Genomic DNA, 25521 nt, shown 5'->3' with positions numbered 1-25521 from the left:
ACCTGATTCCACTCATCAGCTCGTTAGTAGAGACTGCAAGAACTAAATTGGGTGTGTCTGATTAGGGAGACATACAAAATGTGCTGGGCAGGGGGGCCTCCAGGACAGGTTTGGGAACCACTGCTTTAGGCTTAAAAGTTTTACTAAGGTAGCTGTATAGCCTCTGCAGCAGGATTCCTCAAATCTGGTCCTGGAGGCCTTGCAGAGTTTAGCTCAAACCTTAATCAAACTCACTAACCTGTGATTTTCTAGGGATCCTGAAGACCTTGATGAGCTTGCTCAGGTGCGTTTAATTGACCCTTGACAGGCAATCTGACCAATCACAACAGCGAATCTGCCATTTTTGTCTGACAAACAAACCAGTCAGGACAGTCGATTTACATAGGTGGATTTGAATTTAAAAAAAAAATGGTGTGCACTGACATCTTTACACGGTTGAATGATACCTTCTGATGTTCATTCATGTTTATTTCTAGTGATAACTAGTAAAGAGGAAGAGATGACTGGTTCATGTGCCGCTTTAACTGAGATGATAAAGCGATCTGTCACAACACTTTAAAGAGCCACACAATGGTATTGTTTAAATTTCTATAAAAAAAGACAGAATTTTAAAGCTAAGACTTTGTTTTATACCCAAAGTAACCTGCTCTGTCTTGTCTGTTGCAATTTGTCAGTTTCCTCTTTGCTCCGCAATGTATTTTTCACTGCGTAAGAACATGTGTGGCATGAGAGCGGCATGGCTTGTTGGAAGTAGCAACAGTAACAAAGTGGGGCGGGTCTTTGCGAAGGGCCAATTAGGGTTGTACGCAGACTAAATTGGGTTTTAGAGTGGATGTCCGTGGGCACTTCTGATGACGAAAATTGTGTCCCTTACAGTTTTGGTAATGTAGCCTCTAGGGCTGCCACCCAGTCCTGTTCCTGGAAATCTAACCACCTGCAGAGTTTAGTGAAAGCCCTGATCCCACACACCTGTCTGTATTTATCAAGTACTCCTGATCTTATTTAGGTGGTTCAGGTGTGTTTGATCAGGGTTGAAGCTGAACTTTCCAGGAAGAAAGATCTCAAAGAACAGGACTGGGCAGCCCTGCTCTAGATCAGGGTTTCTCAAGAAGGCCTAATCAAACACACCTGAACAGTCTAATCAAGTTCTTCGGGATTGCTAGACATAACAGACAGGTGAGTATGATCAAGGTTGGAGCTAAACTCTGCAAGAAAGTGGACCTTGAGAAATTAAGGAAGTAACCTGCTCTGTAACCTCCATTATTTGCATTATTGACACACTGTTTTCCTAATTAATGTTCAGTTGCTTTGACACAATCTGTTTTGTATAAAGCGCTATATAAATAAAGGTGACTTGACTTGACCCTTGCTCTAGATCAGTGGTTCCCAATCCTGGTAATGGAGAACCCCCAACACTGCACATTTTAGATGTCTCCTTATTCAAACACACCTGATTCAACTCATCAGCTCATTAGTGAAGACTCCAAGACCTCGGCTGCATCTGAAAACTGAAAAATATTGCCTTCTGAAATGGTGTCTGAAAGTTGCGGTCGGTGGTCAGTTTGTGTGTAAATGTATGTTTTTGATCAACGTTTTCCACTTTTTATGTCATTTTTAGTGAGAAATTAATATTGCAGTAATGAAATATCCACTTAGTTATCACCAAAGCTCTCTATATTTAGCTGTAGATCATTAAACCATTACTCTACCTCAGAAGCCTGTCCAAAATCTGTTTCATGAGGTGCCTTCATGCAAAAACCCTGCCTGCAAAGTCATTGCCTGATACAGCAGCGAGGCAGCAAGTCACCTAAGTTTTCGGATGCAGCCCTCAAATGTGTGTGTCAAATAAGAGAGACACCAGAAACATGCAGTGTTGAGGGTTCTCCAATACCAGGATTGGGAACCACTGCTCTAGATAATGACACTCCAGGCCTGCGTGTTGTTGGAAGGAAGACAAACCATTTTTTCTCCAAACTGAGATAAATTTGTACATGCTATGTTTTATTTTGTGGCGTAACATGCAAAAATTGCTAGCCAGTTAATATACCTGCTGTCATGTAATGTGGTTTTAGCTTGCTTCTGGTCTCACTTTAGGCTTACTGTGTTTAGTTCTAGGTCCATAGGTTTAGTTATATATGCCACTTTGTTAGTTAGATTTAAACCCCCATAAATTACATACGCACATAACCACTTTTTGGGTATGTTAACGTTTTACACTTTTAGCACATTTGTTAAAGGGGGAAATGTTGTATGTAGAATTTTTGCACTGCAACTTCTGTGTAAAAAAAAAAGGGGTTGAAATTAAGAGTCGAAGGACATCACTCACGTTCACAAAGTTTCTAGCAAGTAGCTACCAAGCAGATAGATACCGGAATGCTTTTAAAAGTTGTGTTTGCATGTTTTAATAAGAAGTGCCAATTTCCCACCAATTTTCCGAAGCCAATTTGCTAATTTGGCCAAACTGAATTAGACCACTGGCCCCTTCAACCACACAACCTCTCTTCAAAACTCTGGCCCTTCAAAGCCAACTCAGCCTCAGAGACATCTTTTTCAGTAATATCTGTCAGGTACAATAAAAAATAAATAAAATTACAGCACCTTAAACTTCTAATATATAAAGGTTAATAATCACAGTTTAAAGCTAAATATGTAGCATATGAATAGCATCGGTCCATGTCTGTTGTATAAAGTGCAGGTAAAAGTTTACAGTTAGTCTTTAGTTTTGTGCTAGCATTCAGGTCTGAATAATTAATGACTACCTAATCTGAAAAAAATCCACAGTTTAGATGTCCATAAATACACTATCGTTCAAACATTTGGGTTTTGTAAGACTTTTACAATGTTTTTGAAAGAAGTCTCTTATGCTCACCAAGGCTGCATTTATTGGGTCAAAATACAGTAAAAACAGTAATACTGTGAAATTGTATTACACTTAAAAAAAAAAAAAAAACTTTTCTGTTTGAATAAATTTAAAAGTTGGATTCATTCCTATTTGATATTATCAAATCAATGTTGGAAACAGTGCAGCTTAATATTTTTGGTTGAAACCATAATTTTATTTTCAGGATTCTTTGATGAATAGAACTTTGAAATATAGATGTCTTTACTGTCACTTTTGATCAATTTAATGCTTCTTTGCTGAATGAAAGTGTTCATTTATTTAAAAAAAAAAACAAAAAAAAACTTTTGAACGGTAGTTACAGCTTAGTTTTAACTGTGTTGAAGCTTCTTTACCCAGTCACCTTCATTTTCTGCCATCCTCGTCTGAAAGTGTTTGCACGTTAGCACTGCATAGAGTAGTTAATAGTCTGTTTCTTGTGTTCTTTGCCATACTGATGCTGTGGGCACTGCTGTCCCCTGTTCACACAGTCTATTAATAATCTACAGATACTAGTTTCATCCTGCACTTCACCTTTAGTTCCCTTACGCAGAGAGAACTGGTTAGCGAAGGCTATTATGGGTAACGGTTAATGAGAGTCTGCAAAACAAACTGTGTAGAAGATAACATCAAGTTAGTTTTACTTCAGTATATTCTAGACCTAACAGAATCAAGAATATTCCCATGATGAAAAGTGTTTTTGTGGTACCTTTTTATAAGATATGATCTTACATGTAAATAGTTCTTGATATAAAGTACATAGTCTTTGATAATGATTCATTTTAGCTCTTTGTCCTTTGCGCAGTACATTAAGTTTAATTTCCTAATTTCCCTCTGAAGTTTAGATTTGTATCATCTCTCATATTTTTGATGAAACTATAGCTTCGTGAATATTTGAACATTGTTGTAAATAACATGGCCACCAGGGAAATGCTTAATATTTAAGTTATTAATGTTCTGACATATTCATGTGTATTGTCTGTCTAAAACCAAGCTAAAGAACAAATTTATTACTGTTTACTGTTAAATGTTTACTGTTGAAGTTTGAAGAGGCTGATGATTTTATTACAGGATCTATCTGTTAATTGCATTTACTAACTGGACTAATTTTTTTTTTTTTTACCTAAATGCATATTAAATGTGCAAAAATGGGAAATAATTGCTTTGCAAAGCATGTCTTAATAAAGACAAACTGTCTTTAATATTTACTCTTGTCAGACTCTTTGTGACTTTATCTGTCCATTTTTATATATGAAATATGCCAATTAAAAACAGTTTTTTTTTTTAAGAAACTGTTTATCACACCTTCATTAATCTATGAATATATATATATATATATATATATATATATATATATATATATATATATATATATATATATATATATTATGATGGGAACCAAATGTCCGCAAGTATGTAGTGTATTTTTAACCTTGTGGGAACATTTTTTTGTTCCCCATGAGAAAAAAAAGAGCATAAATCATACTAAATGAATTGTTTTGAAAATCTGGAAAGTTTTTTTGTGTGTGTGTGTGTGTGTGTGTGTGTGTGTTTAGACATGGGCAGGAGTTACTCTGTGTTTCAAGTCAAAAGAATCAGTTCTACTTCATCCATTTAATAGCAAAATGTGGAACTTATCATGATATGTTGACCAGTATGATTCCACACTTTAACAACCTTTCATTTTTAAAATTTGTTACTTAAACTCTATTTTCTTTATGTATCCCTCTTATTTATAACGTACGGTCATTTGTAACTTAAATATTCCAGCTATTCAGGCTGTACAAAAACAGCCCTGCTTCATAATTCAGTGTTTTGTAGCACAAGAACCATTTACTCTACTTTGTTATTGTTCTAGTTATTTGCCTGTAGTGGTTAATAAAGCGGAAGTCTCGCACATTCAATGTAAATATCTTACTTCCTCGTTGCAAAATAAGGTTGATAGAAGTCATCTGTATTTGTCCTTTCATATTAAAATAGTGTGCAGATAACAGGTCTCGGTTTCACTTGTTTCCCTTTGCTGGTATGATGGGAGTTGCTTTAAGGAACCAAGTCTGTTTTGTTTCCCTAGTGACGGTATTGGCACACTGCGATGTATACACATACTAAGGCCATATGGAACTGTATTCCATCACATACACATTTCTCAATATTTATACTGTATGCAGTATTACAGTTCAGTATGGATGTTACTTGATTATTTTCCAGTAGCCTATATAATGTACAAGCACACTGCACAGAATGCTGTATCCCACAGTGCAAAGTGCAGAGTGATCTTTAATTTCCAAAGTGATGAAAAACAAGAAAAGCAGAGACCTGGCCTGCGTCCCAGTGTGCATACTATCCATCTTAAATTCTGTGTGATATTAGTCATTTTCAATACTGTTTAGGGCAGATATAGGGTGAATCGTATGCACATTGGGATGCAGGGTTTATGTCACTTTCATTTGCACCAAAGCAGGTGAACATCACTTTTGCTTTTTACCCGGAGAGATTGATATCCCTTAAGATTTACTGATTTGGTCTTACACTGTAATGATTAAGTGTTCCCTTAATTTTTTAGCAATATATACAGTGTGTGTGTGTGTGTATGTCAGTGGCTCAGCATGAGAAAATGGACATGTGGTGTGAGGTCACGAGGACAGTGTCAATTGCGTGATTCTCATGCTGAATGTGAGAGATGCTGCTCTGCTTATATTAAGTGTGTTTTAACATGAGTCTATTTAATCGGACAGACAAGAGTTACAATTTTGTTGCACATAAGATTAAAAATGAAAACAATAAGCATTGTTTTTGTGATTATTACTGCATGCTGATAAGTGTTACTGTTTAAAAGGGCACATTTATTTGCATTCTTTAGTTTGTAGTCTTTTGTTGTGTAGTGTTGGACAATGTTGCTCTGGATTATTGTGATGTTTTGTTTGGACTTCCATTCTTACAGCACCCATTTACTGCAGAGGATCTGTTGGTGATCCTTTTTTATTTTTTACTATTCCTTTTAAGACTTTTCCTTGAATTGCCAAACAAATCGCGATAATTGCATTCCCACTTGGCCTTGTCCACAGTGTTTTTTTTTTTTTTTTTTTTTTTTTTTGTTTTTTTGTGACATGATATTGGACTGCTTCTCTATCCAGCATGCATTGCTTAGACGGTATTATGCACCTATGCAAGCACAAATCAACTCAATTTGTGACTCACAAACTTTAAATGGCCTATTAGCCTCAACAGCTGTGTATGGAAAAGGAAATTGGCCTGAAATAAGTTTTGGAAATGAAACTGGCGAGGAACCCGTCATCGTGACACAAAAAGCAGTCTGTGAGTCTGTAGCGCTCCCTAGTGGAGGTTTCTTATTATGATATCACAGCTTTCTTTGTTCAAACAGGTCAACATTTGTCCAGCATTCATGATAGTTTACCTAAAGCCAACAGGCAGACAAACAAGCATAATTGCGTATTGTTACACAACAAAGAATAAATCCGATGAGAGAATTAATCCATGAAGAATCAGCTCTCAAATGAAACGAGTCTGATAACAACGAGCAATGAATTTAAATATTCTGTGACTAATATTAAATAAAGACCTTATGAATTAAATACAAATACCCGGATCAAATAAGTAGAAGTAGCCTATAAAAATTATGTTGTGTGCAATACTGTGTATATCATCCAGTAAAAACAATAAATGTACAATAAATGTTATGCATTTGTTCTATAAATAAATAATTTGTATCACATATTTTAGAGATTTCCTTTGTTCATCTTTTTTGTAATTTTAAGTTGGTTACTATTTATTCTTGTATGTTCATTTGAGAAAGAAGATGCTTAACTTCAACTGTATATGATTGCCATAAAACGAAATCTGCCATAAAACAATATTTACCCGGATGGCGATAAAGTGGTAGCGAATATATTTAACTACTCGTAGCTAACATCAGAAAAGCAACGTTGACACAACCTATTTAATATTCATTAACTGCCAAGTCGCCATTGGAAGTGACTTCAGCACAATCTAATTAATATTTATAAGCACATCGAGGAAACGTGTGCATGGCCTAATTAATATTCATGAGCCAAACCCTCGTTCACTTCAGCAGGATTCGTCATTTCCCAAAGCGGCAGGCTTGAGCTCGGCTGTGCGAGAAGCGCTCAGAAACAGCCCAACATCGCATCAAAAGATGAAAATGTAGACATGTATCAGAAGATGCGCACATCGGAGACATAACTCACCATCGACTGATGACGATGGAAGACGGACTGGTGTCTGAAGACGATATTTGTGAGTGTTAAAATACCGAAAAGGAAAAAATAATGCCAGTGTTGTAGTGCGGTACGGACACTAACTAGGGCAAGTGAGAGAAATTAGGTTCTATTCAATGGGTAAAATATTCATAATCTCACTGCATTATATGGCTTATAAAACTAACTGTGGCTAATAAGTAGTTATTAATAAAAATGGTATTATATAAGACTAAAGATTCTCGTTTACTAAGGCTTTGTTGGATTCTTTAACATTTACAGACAAATGTATATCTGTCTGTGTATAAATATGATTTGTGTTATGATTAATTTTAAATATGTCAAATCATAGATAGATATCAGTTTGTAATTGTTTACATTTTAAAAAAAAAAAAAAAAATTGGGTCATAGCTTAATTATTTATAAAGTTAGGACAGAATCTAAAACCTAGATGGAAATGATCTCTAAAAAGTGATGAGAAAGATTAGATATGAATACTGCAGATGCATGTGCATAATCATGGATCATGCTCATATTTGTACCTGTGTATATACACACTATACTGTATATAACTCCTGTCACCTTACACTGTTATTTCACTCCAGTGCTATGCTCAGAGAAGGAGTTTCATGATGCTGCAAAGAGGAACGACACGGAGAGAATGCAGGAGCTCATCAGAAGAGGGGTGGACATCAAAGTCAAAAATAAGGTGAGATGTAACCAATACAGAAACGTATGAACAATGCAAATCTACATGCAAGGAATGGATTATGCGCAATATACTAGACAGTTTAAAGCAGTCTTTCTAGTAAAATATGCACTTGGAATGGTTTAAAATTGGCTCCTTGACCAGATTTGACTAAAATAAGATGTAGTAATTAAATATATATTCATTTAAATAAGCAAATAAACTATGACGTACACTTCTAAACATGGTGGCACGGTTAAGAAAGCTGAGCGAAGCATGCTGAATGTTCAGGAAGCTGTGTCAGAGGAAGTTATGTTGCCATCCACCATGCCAATTTCTCCGCCTGGAATGTTTTGTTCTTCCCAGTTATGCACCAGAGTGACGGAAACACACGTCGTGGTCGTCAGCACAGGATATGACCTTTGTTTTACCCTAGACAACAGTATTTATCATCTAAAACCATGGCAAAGACAATGGCTCTTGAGTCAGTGTGGATGTTTCATTTTTTTTCATGTGATTCTGGTTTTACAGATGGAGCGTAAGGCCTTGCACTGGGCAGCAGGAGCCGGCAGTGAGCAGGCAGTGCGTCTGCTGCTGGACCACGACATGGAGGTGGATGATATGGACAGCGTACGTGTCAAATGCATTTTGTTTGAGCACTGCCACACTGTGTGAATAAACAGGGAACCAGTTCAAATTTAGTTGCATTTTAGGCTGAATATTTTATGTTCTGTGTTTGTTTACTGTATAAGCACAAATAAGTGAAATACTGCTCCACTGAATAAATCTTTAATGGGCTGCTCTTTGTTCACCATGTGGCCTGTAAATTACTGGAGGCTATGAGCTTGTTACTTGTTTTTTTTTTTTTTTTACACTAACAATGATTGAAGAGACAAAGAGTGGCCCTGAAATGCAAGGCAGATTTTTTTTCCCCAGATAATTGAGCAGTTGACCAATAAGTGCCTGGGGATATATTATTATTATTATTATTATTATATATTTTTTTTAATTATTTTTTTTTTTAAATAAGAAAATATAATGATTAAGTTTTGGATTTAAATTTATATAGATGTTATATAGAAGTAAAAGTGTATTATTATTATTATTATTATTATTATTATTATTATTATTTTCTTATTTATTTTTTTTGGTTTGTTGTATGTTGTAACTGGTCATTTTTTTTGTATCTTTTTTTTTGCAGTTTACATAAATACTCCTACCATGTGAAAATGTTTTTTTTTTATAGTAAATATTTTTTATAGGCTAAAAGCTGAATGCATAATATTTAAATGATTTAAAATTATATATACAGATTTTTTTAAAATCTTAAAAAAAGCTTTTTAAAATAAAAAAATATTATTTTATATTTATTTTAAATTGATTTATTTTTGATAAAATTTTACAGAAGATTTATATGATATTAAAACATGCGATTTATAGAAGATTTTGATGAAGTATAGCTTGTCTCACAGTCATTCCATATGCTTTTGGTGAAAAAAGTCAATTTAGCTCCTTTATTAAAGTTTTTACATTTATGCATTTGTTGAACACTTTTAAGTGACTCACAGCAATACATTCAAGCAAGCAATACACTTTACCAGAATGTTTATTCCCTGGGAATCAAACCCATGTCCTTAACGTTGCTAGAAGTTTCTACACATGCACTGCTGTTCATGAGCCACTGGTAAACCCATAACTGGAATATGATTGTTAATCATGTAATTAAGGAAGTGTCACTTTAGGCTAGTATTGTTTTTCAAAAGTTGTGTGACACTGTATACATTCTGTTGTTTTCCAGTTCGGTATGAACGCTCTGCTCTTGGCGGCATGGTTTGGTCACCTCTCAATCCTAAAGATCCTTGTCTCAGCTGGGGCCAAGCTCACCTGTGAAAACAAAGTAAGACTCAATTGGCAAAAATCCTTGTCAGGTTTCAGATATTTTTTTATCTGAGCACTCGATGTGCTCCGCTCTCTCACGGTTGACTATGTTTTTGACGAATAGCGTTCTGAAGCCGTTCTTTAAAGACCACTAACCAATACAAATGAGATTGATGTGTGTACTGGCCTACATTCACACTTCAACATTTATTTCAATGCGTCTCACTGACTGAACTGTCTCCTTTTGTTTTTTTTTCTTTCAGAATGGCTTGAATCTCTTGCACTGTGCTGCACAGCGGGGTCACATCAGTATTTTGGAGTATATTATGGAAGATCTGGAAAACGTGCAGCTTAATAAAGTCGACAAGGTGAGAATCTCATGTTTGGCCACAGTGCCCATGGTCTTAAAGTGTAATGTCTTTTTAATTGTACCCTCAGTTCCCTGCTAAAAACTAGAGTCCAGACAAAGTTTAGAGACCAAATGGGTTTTGTTTTTCAATGCATTGTATCTACAAGAACATATTAAGGTGCTTTTACACTAGTTGATATGTAAGATCATCTTTGTGGGAGTTAAAGGAGGTGGTCAGTTTTACAGAATTTGTTTAAGGTTATGTTTGCTAACATTTTGATCACATGACATTTTGATCATCACTTTCCGAAAATGTTTGGGGTTCTTCATCAGAGAGACTGATAATGACTGTGATGATTACATAGTGTTCATGCAAATACCAGTTAAACAATTTGAAGGAATGGCTTTAAGGAAGGAATTGTCCTAAGGAAGAGTTTTGTGGACTTAAAAAGCAGGCAGTGAACAGGAGCTGACAAGCATCACAAAGGACAAATAGCTTCATAAAATTCAAATGTAATTTGTGAACGGTAGGACAGGTCACATTTTTGCCCATGAAGAGTTTATTGGATCATTTGTTTGTGTGGATTGAATATTATTTTTCTCTGCCTTGGTTAGAAATTCAATTCAGATTTGAAGAAAATGAATGAATCATGCACAGTCAGTATGATTGTGGGACATGTACAGCGGGTAAAATAAGTATTGAACGTGTCACCATTTTTCACAGTAAATATATTTTTAAAGGTGCTGTTAAAAATTTTAATTTTTTTTTTTCCAGATGTTGGTAACAACACAATTCATACGAAGAAAACAAAACAAATAAGTTCAGAAATTAAGTTATGTGTAATAAAATGGAATGACCCAGGGAAAAAGTATTGAACAAGTGAAGAAAGAGAGGTGCAAAAAGACATGGAAGGCCAAGACACCAGCTGAAATCTGTCAGTAATTAGAAAGCAATCCTGCCCCTATAGTCAGTGGAAATTAATATTAGCTGGTTCAATCCCAACACCTACAGTACCAGGATGATGAAGGTGAAACAAGAGTGGACAATGATCCCAAACACAGCCAAGGAAACTCTCAATTGGTTTCAGAGAAAGAAAATAAAGCTGCTAGAGTGGCCCAGCCAATCACCTGACTTGAATCCAATAGAAAATAAGAACTAAAGATCAGAGTTCATAGAAGAGGCCCACAGAACCGTTAAGATTTGAAGACTGTGTGGAAGAATGGGCCAAAATCACACCTGAGCAATGCATGCCACTAGTTTCTCCATACAGGAGGCGTCTTGAAGCTGTCATTACCAAGAAAAGGCTTTTGTACTAAGTATTGCATACATTTCAGTTGGTCAATACTTTTTCCATTCCAACTTAATTTCTGACCTTATTTGTATGTATGAATTACTTGGTTTGTTAGTGACATCTGGTGAAAATTTCATGTCAACAGCACTTTTAGAAATATATTTACTAGGAAAAATGGTGACGTGTTCAATACTCATTTTATTGAAGCCGCTGTATTATGAATGTCAAAAGGGTCCATTTTGATGTCTTGTTGTCTTAAAACTCTGATTTAAGTTTATCCAGTTGTTGTGAATTGTGCTTCTCATTACAAATGAGCTAGCTTATGATGAGATTTATGCCTTGTTAGGTTTTCAGCAAATTAGATTAATAGTACGAATATCCAACAATCAATATTTGTGAGTACTTTCATTGTGCTTTTTTAAAACATCCCTGCTGAAAAAAACAATAGAAACCATCAGGGAATTTGTAATGGTTTTACTAGTTATAATGGAAATTGTATTGGTTTTCATGGAAACAGTAATGGACCCTGTTGGTCTCTACTGGTAATAGGATGCCTTCTATTGGTGGCTTGTTAAAACAACTAAATCTTAATGAAACATGTCCCAAAACAAACAATTTTTTAATGGTTTTAATGGTTAAAAGTTTGGTTTGATATTTGTAGTGGTTTCTGTTGTTGTTTTTTTTCAGCAGGGATGTTTTATTACCCATTGAAATAATAACAGATGAAGCAAAGCTATAAAATGTTTATGGAATTTACACCTTTCCATTACACAAAAGGCTCTTTATAATGGAAATAGGTTCTTCAGATTATTAAAATATTCTTAACATTAAGAAAAAGAGAGATTATTTTAAGAACTGTCCACAGAATGTTTCTTTGAGGAACCATTGCATTGCTATAGAAGAGCCTTTATTTTAAAGAGTGTAGTACTGTACATTATGTCCTCTAACGTGTGTCCATCTGCTGTGTCAGTCAGGTAAGACAGCGTTTCATTTGGCTGCGGAGCATGGACACCTGGAGGTGGTGGAGTTTCTCATTGGAATGGGCTGTGCTCATGACCTCAAGGACAAGGTGAGGGACAGCAAGAGTCACGGGTGCACAGACGCTCCTCACTGTGTGCTAATTAGATTTGCTCTACTACTAGATGTAAAATTGCAAAAGAAAAAGTGAAACTAAACACATTCAGCATGCTACAGTAGATGCATCACCTGCCCTACTTCGGTTAGTTAAACTAACCAAAACAAAAACATACAAAGAATGGGAAAACATTGGCAATAACAACACTGATGCAGCACTGATATGATGTTCATGAACTGCAGGAGGAAAACACTGCACTGCATTTGGCAGCTAAACAAGGCCACAGTGACGTCCTCCAGAAGATCATGGAAACCGGGGAGAGCATTGATGGAAAAAACATTGTAAGTAGATCCCGTTTTGTGTGCGTTTGTGTGAGTTTCTTTTGGTTTTGGTGTTATTTGCTTCACATTGTGATCTTTTATCAGGATGGCATGACGGCTTTACATTTGGCAGCTGAAGGAGGGCATTATGAATGTATCAGACTCTTGCTGGAGGCTGGCTGCAATGTCAATGAACTTACTAATGTGAGGACATTGTTTTATACTATCATCAGTCTGTATAATAACTAATGCGGTTTTCAACATTCAGTACAAGTCAAAGCACACCATAAAGTGTTTCTTCTTCTAGAGTAACAGGACAGCTCTTCATCTGGTGGCCCAGCATGGCTCTGGAAGAGAGATCATACTGCTGGTACAGGCTGGGATCAATCTGGATTCAGTAGACACAGTGAGTACTAAAACCCCCAGCTTGGTTGCTTTTGTCGAACAGGAGAGAATTTTAGGGGAAAAATTCACTATGGCAATGGCATGCCCATTGAAAACAACTAATTTGCTGGATTCTCTGTTAGCGGTGTCCGATGATAATGCTCTGCATAACAGATACTGTATACACACACCTATATGTACAGTATAAGTACAAGGCCATCTTGATTATGTTACAGACATAATAATATTATACAGAACACAGCTACCAGAAGTTTTCCTGCATCATTCAGCTCAGTTTTTTCCTTTAAGAAAATGACAAAAGTATTTTGTGGATTTATTCCTGTCCAATTGTCAGTGTTAAAGGCAACATTATGGGGAGTGTTACGTTTCATTGTTTTGCAAAAATTATGGGAATGTTACTTTTGAATATGTTCTATGAACCATCTTAGATTTATATCCAACTGAAATGTTTCAGAACAAAAGTTCCATAAATGTTTTGTACTAACGTTTTCAGAACATTATTAGACATTTTGAATGAACATTCTATTAACGTTACTTGTTCAAAAACCTTGCCAGAATGTAAGCTAAAGTTCTGAGAACATTCTCTGTTATGTATGCACACATCTAAGGCCACATCCAGACAACGTTAACACCTCTTAAAAATATATATAAATAAAAAAAAAAAAAAAGTACACTGATGAAAGAATTAATTTTAGTATGATCACAATGTGGATTGAATAATTTGGGCACATTTGACAATTTACCTGATTCGCGAGTCAGGAGCTAAAACATCAGAAACTTTACAATTTTAAGTTTTACTATTTAGAATATCCAAAGTATTTACAGTACAGACATTTTTCCTTACCAGCAACATACTTCAGCTCTGCACTTGGCAGTACTCAACAACTCCACAGGAATAGTCAAGGATCTTGTCGATGCGGGATGCGACCTGGACATCTTTGACAATGTGAGTGTTTCACATTTATGATTTCACGGCATAAGGAAATGGTTTCTTCACTCATTCATCAACAATTGTTCCTCACAGCGGCTTCAAACTGCTTTGCACATAGCAGCAGAACACGGACGGCAGAACATCGCTGAGATGATCCTGATATCTGGAGTCAACCTCAATCTGCTCGACAAGGTGCAGATTATTGTTGTCATACTTGAGTGTGGTTGATAAATTTTCATATTGTAATACACTTGTGATCAAACAATTGAACAAAAGATATTTTTACAGCAGGGAAAGACCTCACTGGATGTTGCAGCACGAGGCAGCCATGTGAATGTCGTTGACATGATTATCAAAGCTGACAGATTTTACAAATGGGAGAAGGTTGGTTCAGTGTATATTAAACTTAAATTAATTGATTCAGATATCATTTGAATATTGAATTTTAAATGTGTTCACTTGCTTTCTAGGAAAATGTGACGAGTGACTCTGACTCTCTGGTGGGAATGAGTCTTACCTTCAAGCAAGATCATCGACAGGAGACACAACACATCCGATCTGTCCTGTGGAAACTTGCCTCCAAATATCTCAAACCAGGCGAGTGGAAAACACTGGCTCGGCACTGGAGGTTCTCAGATGCACATATTCGAGCCATAGAGCACCAATGGACAGGTACGTCATTTAACATAATCTACTGAGTGCGTCAAAAAAAAAAAAAAAAAAAAGTGTGTGTATATATATGTGTATATATATATATATATATATATATATATATATATATATATATATATATATATATATATATATATATATATATGTATATATATATGTGAAGTTAATTTGCAAAAAAAACCTCCAAACTTTAGTACGCTATGATTTTTTTTTTTTAAGTTAGAATATGATTTAAAGTGCCCCTTTTATGCCATTTCCAATATTGCCTTTCATGCAGTGTGTAATGCAGCTTTATGTGAATTTTAACGATCTTCAAAGTTGTAAAGCTGAAAGTGCACGATAAATAAAATTGTCTCCCAAAATAAAGAATCGACTCTGAACAGCTGAAACAAGTCGTTATCAAATCCCACTTCCGTGACGGCTACATGTCACGGGGTAATACATTTGCATAATTGTTCTATGTTGGCCGGCCGCAAACAACTTGACCCCGCCCACAAACGTCATTCTACTGATGACTGCTTCTCTAATCTCGGGGAGTTCAACACGGGATTCACAAAACGCTTGCTGTTGAAAGATGGATCAGTATCCTGTTTATATGGACCAGCTGCTCCAGTGAAACACAACCTGTAAGTATGATAAATAATAGATGTATTTTCTATAGAGCGTTCAAAATACAGAACTACTGAAATATCCGTATTGTTTTCGAAACGTGCTGTACGCCGTAGACCAATCACAACAGACTTTGCCATCTGACCAATCAGAGCAGAGCAATCTCACAGAATTTTAAACTGCTTCGAACTAATCATTTAAGAATCGCTGGAAAATGAGGCGATATTAAATGCATATTTTGAGAAAATAAAAGCGTTTTTTGACCTTGCATGCATGTAATCCTATTGTAGGAGACTCCCAAAACAATATTAGGAACTGTAAAAATGGCATAATAGGGGCACTTTAAATTAAAGCAAAATGGTATTCTATTGTATGTAACCCATTAAAATGTAATGATTATATATGGGGAAATACAAATGGGTTTATTTTATTAGAAGTAAATAACTTTTCTTTAGCTACAAATGCTTTCCTGAAAATGCCAAAAATCCTAATGTCAAAATATGCACAAAAATACAAAACGTCTAAATATATGAGGTCTGGAAATAGACATTTCTCAGTAGTTTTCTGAAGACATGCTGTTTTTATTAAACTTACGAGAATAGGTTCATTACATGAGTCAGTAAACATAGTAATTAGTGTAAATCACTCTGCTTAACACCCCTAAGAGCCATCGTATTCCTCAGCACTATTACTCAAACAGTTAGACTAGCCTTCAATTTGCACTATTTTCCCAAATGAAGTGCATAGTTCTCACAGTGCAGCCCCAGTGTGTTCAGTGTGATATCTGTCATGTGATGAAAAGCTCTGAACTTTAAGGTACAAAGAGCTACAAGGAGCACGGGCATAGGATGCTGCTCATCTGGCTGCACGGAGTGATCAATGCTGGAGAAAACCCCATCAAGGGCTTGTACGAAGGTCTGACTGGAATCTCAAGGATTGATTTGGCAGGTGAATTCAGCATTACAGTTCATACGTGTGTAGGATCTGTTTCTAACCTACTTTGATACCTATCTAGACAGAACTTTTATGCATCACATGTGCATTTCAGACTCAAAGGCAGCAAAATGAAAATTGCATGCATCTTTTTTGGAAGGCAATTCCAGAATGCACTGAAGTGAATTTGTATGCAAATTCAATTTTAAAATTCTAGTTCTGTTATTATTCTGGCCAAGAACCGATAACTTTATGTGTATCTCTTCATGTATGTGACCTACTAAGCTTTGCATGCCATTTTGACTAAGATTATGCCTTAAGCAGCAAGATAACTTTCTGGGTATTGGATTACAGCTAATGTGTGTGTGTGTGTGTGTGTGTGTGTGTGTATAATTTTTTTTTTTTTTTTTTTAGTTTCATGGTCTACATCCTTGCTTTACCTTCCATCTTATATAACTTTTTTTTTCTTCCAAACAGAAAGCATGCGACAGCAGGCAAATGCGGATCCGTCTTCTGCTAAAAAATGCTCTACAATGTAACGTGAGATTTGTTGAGAGAGGACTAGACTGAGCACGTACTAAGCAGGAGATCGGATGCTCTTCAAATACACAGCACTGATGAAACACAAATACTCCCTTAAATATAACCTCAGAAGAACTGAGAAGAAAACAGCCTGTTCACACCAAGAGCAAATATTTACAGCAAACATGACTTTGGATTGAAATAATGGGTTTCTGTGGGACCATTCTTATTGAGAAAATATGACAGAGCAGTTTTTAGGAGAACAGGTAGAATTTTTTTCTCTCTGTCGAAAAACTTGCCAAGCAATAACATTTTTGGTCATGCTTAAGTTTACTTTTCACATTTCATTTTTACAGTTATGCATGTATTTCTGTCCTATATTTATTTGTAGTTGCAGCTTTTCTGCTGTAATTGTTATTTTTAAGACACATTTACTTAGTGTGTGTTTAAATGTGTGTGGTGATCCTGTTCAGTATAGGATTTGCAAGACTGAAAGGCCCAAACATTTTTTTGTATGTGCAAATGTTCTTATCTGAACACGGGACAAAAGAATAAAGAAGGTGCAATAAAATTTAGAGAATAAACCAATGTAGTATTTTATGCAGATTAGGGCTGGGTTGACATCGTTTTTTTTTTTTTTAAGTAAATCCTAGCAAGCTTCAATATAAAACAAAGCCTTAGCTTTAAAATTCTGTCACTTTTGTATGAAATTCAAACAGTAAATAACGTGTTGGTCCTTTTTAATGAAGTGTGACAGATCGCTGTAGCGCCTCATTTCCAGCCGCAACTCGTAGCACACGTGAACCAAACATATCTCTTCCCTATACTACTAGTAATTGCATGAAATAAACATGAATGAACTTCTGAAGTTGTGTTGAAAATGTATCATGTCATGAAAAGCCATTCAATGTCCACAGCTCGACAGTTGGCTATAAATAAACTCTAGAGAGAAGAATTTTGGTGAATATATGCATTGTTACATATTTATTATGTTTTTTTTACTTAACCTGTTGTCTGATATTTGAATAAATCCATCATCAAAACACGTTTATATCTACAAAAATGAATTGGAGCATAGTTAGGCTATATCATTGTACAAGTATAGGCTAAGTATATCTTCTTCCCTTTACAGTTTACAACATCAGTTGAGATTTCTTTACGTGAGAAAAACTGACATGTATTGTACCTGATACTGTGCGTATCCAAATGAATCAGTATCGGATCGAGATCGGAATTGAATCGAATCACAAGCTTGAGATTCAAATTCAATTTTTGTCAACCCAGTTCTTATACAAACATTCTGAATATATTCAGCCTGCCTAAGCAAGAGATGTGTAAATGTTGGTCGTGATGTTAGAGATGCAAGACTGTAACTTGTTTGATTTGTACATTGTACTTGTTTTAAAGTATTGAGTAAAGTATGTCACAGTATGCAGCATGACTAGAGTTGTTGTTAAGGTGTTGATTTTTTTTCCCCACACTAAAAGGCTTTTAATTTAATTGTAGATTGCATTTTAATATCTAGATATTTTTGTCATAATGGCTTTAGTGGACTGTGTGTGTTCAAAAGGGAAATTAAGTGCTGATGTGAAGCAGGTTAAAAGTTAAAAAAATTCTGCCAAGACAAAAGATGCAAATTTGCGGTCACCAGTGGTTACAGGGTAGTAACCAAATGTTACTATGTATGCCAACCAAAATGCTAGTCAAGTGCATCACTGTTGACGCAAACAAATCAATCAAAACCAGCCATCTCTCAGGAACAGGCAGCTGTTTTCTTTTGGAATGATTTTGCAAGCTGTCTCCAAGCAACACAAACCGTCTCAATAAACAAATATACTACAATAGGAAGTTCTGCTTATTTCATTCTGTATTTTCGTTTTAGAATAAGTCCAATAATCTTTGTGTAATCTGTCTGTAATAGTGGATAATATTTGTTTTTAATTGCTTTGGACTGTTTTCACATCTAATTGGTGCTTGGTCTGTGCATATTTCTTTCCTGATTCAGAAGTGATCGTTTAAAGTTAAAACATCTTAATGATGGATTTGTTTATTAAAATCACGCAGCTTTTCATGCCACAAGATGTTAATCAATAGACTGGAGAGGTGTGGATTATAGTGATGTATTTATCAGTTGTTTGGACTCTCATTCTGATGGCACCCATTCACTACAGAAGATCCACTGGTGAATAAATGAGGTAATGCTACATTTCTATGAATATAATAAGATATGAATATTATTTATTGTGTAGCCATAGCAGTGTTTCAATTGTATGGTAATGGTTTAGTGAACATTATTGGCAGGTGAGAGTTAAGCACATGCAGAACGGGTAATAAATTGTAGTAAATCTATAATAACGATTAATACCTGTCTTTTGCGGTTACACGGCTTTTATTTAAGTAAATAATGACACTTTTTGATTTGTTTCCAAATCAGAGACTCCTCATAGGTCATTTGGAAAAGGTAAGAGATTTATACAATCTGGTGTTGAAACGAGATTCGGTTTATATCAGTGCATGACTCCAACAAACAGACATAATGACATTAACAACATTCATACAAACAAACCAAATACATGAAAAAATTAACACCAATGTACAAAAGGCAGAAAATGAAGTTCAAGGAGTAAAAAGTGCTCAATTTAACAAATATGTGCATTTTATATTGTGTAAGGCAACCAGGTCAAAATATGGCATTCTATGAAAACTCTTACCATGTAATCAATTTCACTTATTTACAGTCATAATACTTATCAAAATATTGTTTATTTTCCATAAAGTAAAAATAGGCTTTTTAAAGTCCATTCACATTTAACTGAGTTTAAGGTCGTAGAAAAGCAGAATATGGGAAGGTTTTGTAGCTGAAACAGGTTAAATTCAGATCCCGATTCATCTAATCAATCTTCAGAGGATGCTTGTATGAAGCCTTTTGGTCTCTCTATGATTCCTTGTCACTCTCACTGTTGCTGCTCAGATTTGTCCTCTGCACTTCTAGCTCCTCTGCACTGACCAACTCTGGACTGATAGCGGCGTACCGTGTCCCATGAAACTGACGCAGGTGTATCTACAGAGTAAAAGCCGAGTAACAATGCAAATTAAACCCCTGAAATGACAACATGATTGCATTATGTTTTTAATCACTATTCACTGAAAATGTCAAGCTTTAGTATCATAAAACTGGTCCTTATGTCTTTAAAACAGGCCGTCTTGATTCACTGAGAAGCTTCTTCCAAAAATTCGTTAACTACTGCAGTCTGATCATCGAGTCGTGGGTTTGTGAATCAAAAGAAATGATTTTTAGCAAATAACAAATTACATTGTTTCTCACAAAAATCTATCATATGGCTAAGATTCGGACACAAGTCTGACTACTTTACTTGGATTTTTATTAACTTTTAAAGCTTTGGACTACTATTATTGCAGGAAAATGAGCATGTAAAATGGTCTTCAACTTTTCTTTATACATGTTCCACAGAAGATGTAAGTCAGTTATCATGAGGGTGAGTAAATAATGACAGTATTTACATTTTTTTAAACTTGAAACTCACTTGTATGTACAGGTTGACTTCTGCACTTCTGCACAGATACGGGAAGTTTCCTCCTGTTTTGAGGTGAGCTCTTCTAGCGTTGGGGTACAGCTTATACATTTCTTCCTTTGCCTCATGTGACAGGGCACTCTGATCAAAAACTAAGTGAAAATAAGAGCAAAATATTTTTAAAATGTTAAACTTAGATCTTATTTCTCTAACTTAAGTAGAATGATTCAGTTCTAGAGTTCAAATACAAAGTTTAAAATAATTAAGTTTTTTTTTTTTTTTATGATTTTGAAAGAAGTCTCTTATGTTACATTTATTTGATTAAAAAAAACTGCAATAACGGTAATGTTGTGAAATATTGCTACAATTTAAAAATGGTTTTCTTTTTTAATACATTTAAAAATGTAACTTATTCCTGTGATGGAAACGCTGATTCATTCTAACATATTGGTTTTGAGCTTAAAGGTATGCTAGGCGATTCCGGAAAGGCTAGCGATAGAAAGTTAGCTTTTTTTGTGTGTGTTTTGATCAAATAAATGCAAGTTCGGAGATCACAAGAGACTTAAAAAATTTCAGACTTTTGACCAGTAGTGTATAAAAAAGACCTACATCCATTATAGTCACGGCAATATCCTTTATCTTGTGAGGTTCCACATAGGAGTTTTGGCAGTTCATTGTGAGTCGAGAGGCCAGTTCACTTTGGTTCAGGCTTTCCAGCTGAAGCACAAACAAACAGAGCACGCTTTGTTGATAAATGAGCAAAGAGTGAGACAAATTACCTTCACACATCAGTATGAGGTCTATTATTAACTACATCAATCCAGAATAAGCATCAAATGTGGTTTGATTTATGTACAGTTTTCACTTTTCACGTAACTATTGCAGTACAATGAAAGTTTGCATATTTACACATTTCATGTTCATATTAAATGTCCTTAAAGGGTTATTCCATCCCAAAATTAATATTTTGTCATTAATCACTTACCCCCATGTCGTTCCAAACCTGTTAAAGCTTTGTTTGTCTTCGGAACACAATTTAAGATATTTTGGATGAAAACAGGGAGGCTTGAGACTGTTCCATAGACTGCCGAATAAATAACACTGTCAAGGTCCAGGAAAGTATGAAAACATCGTCAGAATAGTCCATTTGCCATCAGTGATTCAACCGTAAAGTTATGAAGCGAAGAGAATACTTTTTGTACACGAAGAAAACAGAAATAATCACTTTATTCGACAATTCCTTTCCTCTGTGTCTCTCCAAATCAGCGTAGCGCCATTTTGACAAATCTGACTAGTACGCAAGCTGCTTACACTCTTCTGTATCAGCTGCGCCACAAGGATAAGTTTTTTAGGTGTATTTACGCTTTGGTTTGACAGCAAACAGCGCATCGGCTCAGCGCGGCTGACACAGAATTGCCAAAATGGCGCTACGCTGATTTGGAGAGACACAGAGGAGAGGAATTGTTGAATAAAGTCATTATTTCTGTTTTCTTCATGTACAAAAAGTATTCTCATCGCTTCATAACGTTACGGTTGAATCACTGAGGACAGATGGAGTATTCTGACAATGCTTTTCATACTTTTCTGGACCTTGACACTGTTATTTATTTGGCAGTCTATGGGACAATCTCAAGCCTCCCGGTCTTCATCCAAAATATCTTAAATTGTGTTCCGAAGATGAACGAAGCTTTTACGGGTTTGGAACGACATGGGGGTAAGTGATTAATGACAAAATTTTCATTTTGGGATGGAGTAACCCTTTTAGGCGACTTCAAGAAATGCTCTGAATGTATGATTTGTAATCATTATTTGTGACATTTTACTAGAGGTAGGTCAAATATTGTAGCATTACATTAATTATATCATCGACACTGTAAACAGTCAATACAGTAGGAATACTCACTCTGTCAACCATAAAGTCAATTGCATCTGCCATTTTTTGGTCCACAGGTTCTTTGCCAAAGTTACCAAGCACGATCTTTTTGAGCATGAAAGCAGGCATCAGCCAGAAACTAGAAAAGGAACATTATACATGAGACAAATCCACAATGATGGAGACGTTACCACTGTAAAAGTATCCGGCATAACCTGTTTGCTGTCCAAGTCTGGTTGAAGATCGATGTGTCACTAAATGAGTTGCACAGGATCAGAGAATGAACTCTGGGAGATTTATGTGTGACTTCAGCAAATTTCTGGGCCAGGAATCCTCCCAGAGAGGCACCAAACAAATGCACCTGCAAAAAACAGGTTGTGAAAGAGACCCATTTCTCGTCTTGTATATATAAAACAATCAATACACCGTACCTTGTCCAGCTGTAAGTGGTCTAAAAGCTTCCTAAATCCATCACAAAATTCCAGCAGATCCCAATAGACAGGATACTGGAGCTGGATGCGGCAATATCAAGTTACACATCATGGAATAATGTCAGAAGAGAAGCAAAAGGACATGTTAGTTATGCAAAATGCCATTTTTGAAATGGAAAGCGACTGAATAAAGCTTTTGTTTGTTAACTATTCCATCTATTCCAGCAGGTCTATCTGTAGCGGATGTGAAAACATACGGAGATGACGCGGTAGCCCCATCCGGAGAGAGCCAGCACCTGCTGGAAGAAAACCTCTGCCGTGCCGCTCACAGGCGGGAGGAAGATGATCGGGCACCTGATGCTTTTCGGCCCAGCATCATACAACGACCAGACTTTACTGTCATCATCATCCACGATTATCTACAGAAGATGCACAGGCAAGACGACTCACAAATGTGCTACATCGGCCTCATAATATACATACAGTACAGGTCAAAAGTTTGGAAACATTACTATTTTTAATGTTTTTGAAAGAAGTCTCTTCTGCTCATCAAGCCTGCATTTATTTGATCAAAATTACAGAAAGAACAGTAATATTGTGAAATATTATTACAACTTAAAATAATAGTTTTCTATCTGAATATACTTATAAAAATAATTTATTCCTGTGATGCAAAGCTGAATTTTCAGCATCATTACTCCAGCCTTCAGTGTCACATGTAACATCCAGTCTATCACATGATCATTTATTAATCATTCTAATATTCTGATTTATTATGAGTGTTGGAAACAGTTCTGCTGTCTAATATATTTGATGAATAAAAAGTTTTAAAAAAAGAACTGCATTTGTTCAAAATAAAAATAAAAATTATAATAATATATATTCTAATAATATATTTTCTTTAATATCACTTTTTATCAATTTAACACATCCTTGCTGAATAAAAGTATTGATTTTATTTTAAAAAAAGAAAGAAAAAAAAATTACTGACCCCAAATTACTGACCAGTAGTGTATATTGTTATTACAAAATATTAATATTTTAAAAACATAGCTTCTTTTTTTTTTTTTTAATCATCAAAGTATCCTAAAAAAGTATCACATGTTTTGAAAAAATATTAAGCAGCAGAACTGTTTCCAACTTTGATAATGAATCATCATATTAGAATGATTTCTAAAGGATCATGTGATAATGATCCTAAAAATTCAGCTTTGCATCACAGAAATAAATGATAATTTAAAGTATAATAAATTTAAAAACAATTATTTTAAATTGTAATAATATATCACAATATTACATTTTTTTCTGTATTTTTGATCAAATAAATGCAGGCTTGATGAGCAGAAGAAACTTCTTTCAAAAACATTAAAAAAAGTAATGTTTCCAAACTTTTGACCTGTACTGTGTATTATTCTAATTTACATTTATGGCAGTTCTATTTCATTTCATTTTAACTATACTTTTTTGAAATGGCAAGTAACAATGACAGATGACAATTATGCTTTGTTTTCTACCACAAATGAACATAGGTAGATAGATGGGTCACACTTTATTTTAAGGTTCAATTCTAGCTATTAACAACCATTAACTACGACTTTTGCCTCAAACTCCTAATTTGCTGATTATTAATAGTTAATAAGGTAATTGTTAAATGTAGGTATTGGGTAGGATTAGTGATGTAGAATATGGTCCTGGAGAATATAAGAATAAACAGCCAATATGTAAATAATATACAGACAATATGTAAATAGCAGGCATGCTAATTAGCAACTAACGTTAGTTAATAGTGAAAATGGGTCGCTATATTAAATTGTTACCGATATAAAGATAGATGAACTTACTCTTTTCAGAGGTACGGTGCTTCTGAACCAGTTATAGTCAGGAGATACTCTTATCTCCTCCATTGCTGGAATGCAAATGAGAGATGAGGTTAAATACGTGTATGTTTCACAGAATAACTGACACGATCGACTCAAAGCTCGCAGTTTAGATGAAAAGAAAATGTACTGTGTCATTGATTTTACTCCAGTATTTCACCACAGAAAAACATGTGACTAGAGTACAAAATGATCTCGTGTAAATGCGACAGGCGAACGCACAAACACGGTTCCTGCAGTTAACTTACATCAAAATATAAACTGACGGTTTCTCTGAAATAATCGTTTAAATACATAAAAAACGGACTGCTCAAAAACACAACATCTGCCTCTACAAAAATGGCGTTTGTTTACGCTTCATAACATCGTACATCGGGAGACTATTTCAAGCGATAGATGAGTAAATATTACCGTGCTGATTTGTGAAATAAATCACCTTTTATTGAATTTCATCCACAGATTTAAAAAACATTGTAGCCGTTCGCTGAATCACATGACCGCAGCTTCCGCAGCCAACAAACGATTGATGGCACTCGATCACACCAGCCAATCAGCGCCCGCGAACTGTGCGCATGCGCAGGGAGAGCAACGGGCTCTTTTAAAGGAACAGTTCACGCAAAAAAAAAAAAAAAAAAAAAAAAATGTAAATGACTCACACTCATGTTGTTCCAAACCCGCATGACTTTCTTTCTTCTGTGGAACGAAAAAAGGAAATGAATCACAATTAATGTTTAGACTCACAGCAACTCCTTTAGTGTTTCAGTGTATTAGTAATATTGTTACATGTTGTAATGAGATGCTATATATTTATACATTTGATATATATTATTAAAATATTAGGTATGTCTGTCCATGTTCCCTTAAATTGAATGTGTTTGTTTTGCATCTTTAGTCATTTCGTTTAATAAACATCATACATATGCTGTACTATGTAGACTGAAGTTTTTATTCTTCAGTGTGATTATTCTGTAATTCATCTGTAATGAACAATGAAAATTATAAAAGTGTGTAATAACACTC

At 35.2% G+C, this 25521-nt stretch overlaps 2 protein-coding genes across 7 annotated transcripts; one reads left to right on the top strand and one right to left on the bottom strand.

Annotated features, from left to right (window-relative positions):
- The first annotated feature begins 129 nt into the window (after positions 1-129).
- On the top strand, positions 130-18233 carry LOC109058343 (ankyrin repeat and death domain-containing protein 1A-like). 2 transcript variants are annotated; one of them, XM_042727253.1, is made up of 16 exons: positions 130-1176; positions 6969-7153; positions 7719-7822; positions 8333-8431; positions 9600-9698; positions 9943-10047; positions 12291-12389; positions 12638-12736; positions 12821-12919; positions 13023-13121; positions 13968-14066; positions 14145-14243; positions 14340-14435; positions 14522-14723; positions 16149-16280; positions 16743-18233. In XM_042727253.1, exons 2-16 carry the CDS (start codon positions 7114-7116, stop codon positions 16802-16804), a joined length of 1533 nt encoding a protein of 510 aa, XP_042583187.1. In that variant the 5' UTR covers positions 130-1176; positions 6969-7113; the 3' UTR covers positions 16805-18233. The 2 variants fall into 2 exon arrangements, with proteins under 2 accessions (XP_042583187.1, XP_042583188.1); XM_042727254.1 differs by lacking the exon at positions 9943-10047.
- Positions 9551-25079, bottom strand: LOC109058363 (maspardin). Of its 5 annotated transcripts, none has more exons than XM_042727258.1 (9): positions 24938-25079; positions 24466-24530; positions 22882-23043; positions 22625-22705; positions 22409-22554; positions 22224-22332; positions 20930-21037; positions 20333-20473; positions 9551-9685 (listed from the first exon to the last, which is right to left on the bottom strand). In XM_042727258.1, the coding sequence occupies exons 2-9, from the start codon at positions 24526-24528 to the stop codon at positions 9638-9640; spliced, it is 858 nt and encodes a 285-aa protein (XP_042583192.1). In that variant the 5' UTR covers positions 24529-24530; positions 24938-25079; the 3' UTR covers positions 9551-9637. The 5 variants fall into 5 exon arrangements, with proteins under 5 accessions (XP_042583192.1, XP_042583189.1, XP_018931109.2 ...); XM_042727255.1 differs by lacking the exon at positions 9551-9685 and adding an exon at positions 19158-19848 and having other exon boundaries at positions 24938-25077; XM_019075564.2 differs by lacking the exon at positions 9551-9685 and adding an exon at positions 19158-19848 and having other exon boundaries at positions 24913-25031.
- Positions 25080-25521: the final 442 nt, after the last annotated feature.

Source organism: Cyprinus carpio, chromosome B7, assembly GCF_018340385.1.
Source record: "Cyprinus carpio isolate SPL01 chromosome B7, ASM1834038v1, whole genome shotgun sequence".
Classification (NCBI taxonomy): domain Eukaryota; kingdom Metazoa; phylum Chordata; class Actinopteri; order Cypriniformes; family Cyprinidae; genus Cyprinus; species Cyprinus carpio.
This window is presented reverse-complemented; position numbering and strand designations above follow the sequence as displayed.

Excerpts from the sequence above, each read along its gene's own strand:
- LOC109058343 (XM_042727253.1), top strand. The coding sequence starts at position 7,114 with ATGACGATGGAAGACGGACTGGTGTCTGAAGACGATATTT. Across the intron at positions 10,048-12,290 it reads AGCTTAATAAAGTCGACAAG|TCAGGTAAGACAGCGTTTCA; the intron begins GTGAGAATCTCA and ends CTGCTGTGTCAG. Across the intron at positions 12,737-12,820 it reads GCATTGATGGAAAAAACATT|GATGGCATGACGGCTTTACA; the intron begins GTAAGTAGATCC and ends ATCTTTTATCAG.
- LOC109058363 (XM_042727255.1), bottom strand. The coding sequence starts at position 24,528 with ATGGAGGAGATAAGAGTATCTCCTGACTATAACTGGTTCAGAAGCACC. Across the intron at positions 22,333-22,408 it reads CAGACTTGGACAGCAAACAG|TTTCTGGCTGATGCCTGCTT; the intron begins GTTATGCCGGAT and ends TTCCTTTTCTAG. Across the intron at positions 21,038-22,223 it reads TTGACTTTATGGTTGACAGA|CTGGAAAGCCTGAACCAAAG; the intron begins GTGAGTATTCCT and ends TTTGTGCTTCAG.